This window comes from Vigna radiata, chromosome 4 (genome assembly GCF_000741045.1).
Source record: "Vigna radiata var. radiata cultivar VC1973A chromosome 4, Vradiata_ver6, whole genome shotgun sequence".
NCBI lineage: Eukaryota > Viridiplantae > Streptophyta > Magnoliopsida > Fabales > Fabaceae > Vigna > Vigna radiata.
Window position 1 is genome coordinate 19,034,933 of NC_028354.1, and position 3,504 is coordinate 19,038,436.

Sequence of the window (3,504 nt, forward strand, 5' to 3'; positions counted from 1 at the left end):
ATGCATAAAGGTTGAGGCATATCCCAATTTCTCCTATACATTTATCTATTTTTTTTGTTGTTAAAAAATGTTTATTATAGCAAAGTTTAACAATTATATTATAATCTAACTTCTTTATTAATTTTATTTGTATGCGTTTCCCAAATCATATTATCCTAACCCTTTAGATATATTATGCATAGAAAATCGTTGTGATGAATAAATTTACAACTGAAAAAAAAAAAAAGAATTTTCATGTGTGTTTTTCTTGAAACTAATAGAATAATGTGTGTGTGAGAAGAACAAGTGTGTAGAAGTGAAGCTTACTAAGACATCACAGACTAACTAGAGCATACAAACAGGGAGAAACATTCCTCTATAAATTAATTTTATAATGTTGAGTGAAGTTTCACTTTATAAGATTAAGATAATAATAGAATTTGTTTTAACAAGATTTATTAGTGTTATCATGTTCAATCATTTTTAAATTCTATAGGATCATCAACAAATATTTAGTTTTAATCTCTTAATCTTCAATTCTTGACTTGATAAGTTTTTCAGAGTTGAGTGAAATCTAAATATCTATTTTGTAATTCCTAGTGAGTGGTCTAGGTTTGAAAATTATTGCTTGATTTCTTATATTCGATCAGTTCTTAAATTTTAAGGTGGACAATTTACATTCATTCATGTGAGTTGAGTGTGTATATTAAGTTTTACATTATAAAAGATCTTTGTCTGAAATTTTTCAAAGCGGAAATTTTCTTACAGAATGATATTTCTAAGGTAATCAGCACATGCATGCCAACACATATAGTTTAGAACTCAATGAATGACTGAATGATCTTGAATTTTCTTCTGTGTATCCGTCTCCTCAAATGACCACAGGATTTTGCCACTTTAAGAGTTCCAACAATTCAATATATAAATCAATATATATATATATATAAATAAAATTGAAATCTGCTAGCAAAAAGGACGGTTCTTTTGTAAATAAAATTGACCCTTACATAATATCAGCCACGCTTAAAATACTGGTCAGAAATTATACACGCAGCATCCTTTTTCTGTCACATGCCCTCGGTTAATCTAGAGCAAAAAAAAATCAGTACATTTTGGAAAGGAAATATAGGACAACAAAAGTTACTGGTAGAAAACACAGAAAGATTCCTCCAAGATCATGCAAATTCCTTGCAAAAACACTAGGGACAATCATCGGATAATACTGAAATTTAACATATTAGGTAGGATGAGGATTGGTGCACTCCTCCCAAGATTTTCCAAAAATTTGAAGCCCTAAAAATCAACACATAGGATTTTAAGTATATCACTTGGATGTCATCACCGATTTCAATAGGAAAGAAAGAAATTCAGGTATTGTTCATGGAAATGAAAAACTTACCTGCAGATAGATTCATGCTGGCTATTGCACAAAAGTTGGAGCGTCCATTGGCAGCATTATTAGCTTCCCAATTTGGAGACAAATTGGGGAAGGAGTGGTAGTCACTGTTGTTCACAGTTGCTTCCTTAGGGATCACAGCGTTTTGGTGATGAATGGAAGACATCAGAGAGTGTTTCAACTTTCTCTTGATGACAATGGATTCCTCAATAACGTTGAAGTCATCATCTCGTGGCACTCCTCCATCTACATCTTGAGGATGAAGTTGAAGGGGTGACTTTAATTGGTTCAGGATTTGATGGTTTTCAGTTGCAGGGCACTTTTTCTTCAACTCTTGCACCTTCCCTTCACCACTGCACAGTATCTTGCAACTAGTCCTTTCTCTTGCTCTTGCCCTTGCTTTTTCCCTTGATTCCTTCATTTTTGCTTTAACACAATAGGCAGGTTCTTTCAACTTCCCCTCTTCAAAGTCCATCCCTTGTTGCTGTTGTTGGTCTTGGTGGATCACAGAAACCACTTCACCATCCGAAGATGAGGAGAATTCGAAGCTATCAGCACTGTGCTTGCTTCGAGTTAGCTCCTTAATCGCCTTCTTGGACTTTGTGAAGAGCCAGTCAAGGGTGTTGCTGGCTTTATCAAACCCTAACATGTCTTGAAGATCGAAGAACTTGCGTGCAATCTCAATGGACAGCCTCACCCTCCGGTCCCTCAAGCCCTGAGAAGTGTGAATCTTGCTGTGCCTGTCTTTCTTGGCCGTTTTCTTCGCAGGTTTCTTGGTGATGCCATAAAGGGCACCACCGAGATCCTGATTGAGCATTGCTGCAGTGGCACAATCTGCAACTGCCCAATTGGCCAGTGTTTCAGGAATCGGAGCATGATAATTAGTCGGTATGAAGGTAACAGAAAGTGGATCATGGAGAAAGGTGGTGCTGGCAGAAGAATTTTCAGGGTGAAGGAAAGTGAAAGAAGGGTAGGGCGAAGCAGAAGAAGATGAAGAAGGGAAACGAGGGTAAGAGCCCGAGGAGGTGTAATTAGAAGAAGGGAACATCTCAAATAAACAGATTTTTTGCAATTTCCAACGGATGAAGGAGAAAACCCTAGACAGCTTCTGCAGAATGAGGACCACCCCAAATGCAGAAGAGGTATCAGTTTCTTATCTACCTTCCCACTTAGCTTCCCTAGCTCTAAGTATACACTTTTTTCAAGACAACATAGATATGAAGCATTTGGTAGTGGATTAAAAGAAAAAGAAAGTGGTTTGATTTGAGAAAGTGACGAAAGCTTTAGGCCAATGTTGTAAGTATGGTCTGCTTTTCACAGTTTCCATTATACTTGGAATAGAGCTTCATATTTATCAGGTGTGGTGGTGCAGGACCATGAAGAATGGTACCAAAGGGGTGGGGACTCTGGAGAAAGAGAGAAAGAGAGAAAGAGAGAAAGAGAGAGAGAGTATAAGAGTGTAGTATGTATGAGTAGCATAACACAGAGGATAAGACACACATAATTGGTGGATTGTGTGCCTCATTATGTGGAAGCAATGTAAGCAGAAGAAGGTCAAATCATGGAGCTTTTGAGCCCGTTAATATATGTGTTTTGTGTACGTTATTTTGGTGTGATTCTCTGGCTTCGCGTGGATCCGTTGGATTTAGGGTTAAACTTCGGTTGCATACACTTTAAACAAATTGGGAAATTAGGTTTACTCAGATAACCATCATCTTTCCTTATATATTTTATTGATCAAAGTTACAGCAATGATACTTTCCGAATGATTGACACTATAACACTATGACGTTTGCATTATATTTATGAAACTTTTTGTATGTTTCTTTTATATACTTTTTTTTTTCTCCTTATCTCCCTTTCTGAATTATAAAATGCCACCATAATATATTGTCAGCGATCAAAGTAGAACATTTCTTCTTTTTTTCTCTTCCACTTCTATTATTTTTTTATCAATTTTACTATTCTATGTTTAGGGTGTTTAGTGTGAAATAAACACTATATAGATTCTAAATAATATGTTTCCAAAAGAAGTTATAATTAAATTGGATTCATGGATAGCTAGCTTAACAGAACTTTAACTATAGTGTTTTTATTTTTCTTCTGCAGAATTAAAGGAGATGGGAGTG

At 35.7% G+C, this 3,504-nt stretch overlaps 1 protein-coding gene across 2 annotated transcripts; it reads right to left on the reverse strand.

Annotated features, from left to right (window-relative positions):
• Positions 1–946: 946 nt before the first annotated feature.
• LOC106758783 (transcription factor CYCLOIDEA-like) lies at positions 947–2,884 on the reverse strand. Of its 2 annotated transcripts, none has more exons than XM_022780066.1 (2): positions 1,379–2,884; positions 947–1,065 (listed from the first exon to the last, which is right to left on the reverse strand). In XM_022780066.1, exons 1-2 carry the CDS (start codon positions 2,421–2,423, stop codon positions 1,061–1,063), a joined length of 1,050 nt encoding a protein of 349 aa, XP_022635787.1. In that variant the 5' UTR covers positions 2,424–2,884; the 3' UTR covers positions 947–1,060. The 2 variants fall into 2 exon arrangements, with proteins under 2 accessions (XP_022635787.1, XP_014497254.1); XM_014641768.2 differs by having other exon boundaries at positions 947–1,272.
• Positions 2,885–3,504: the final 620 nt, after the last annotated feature.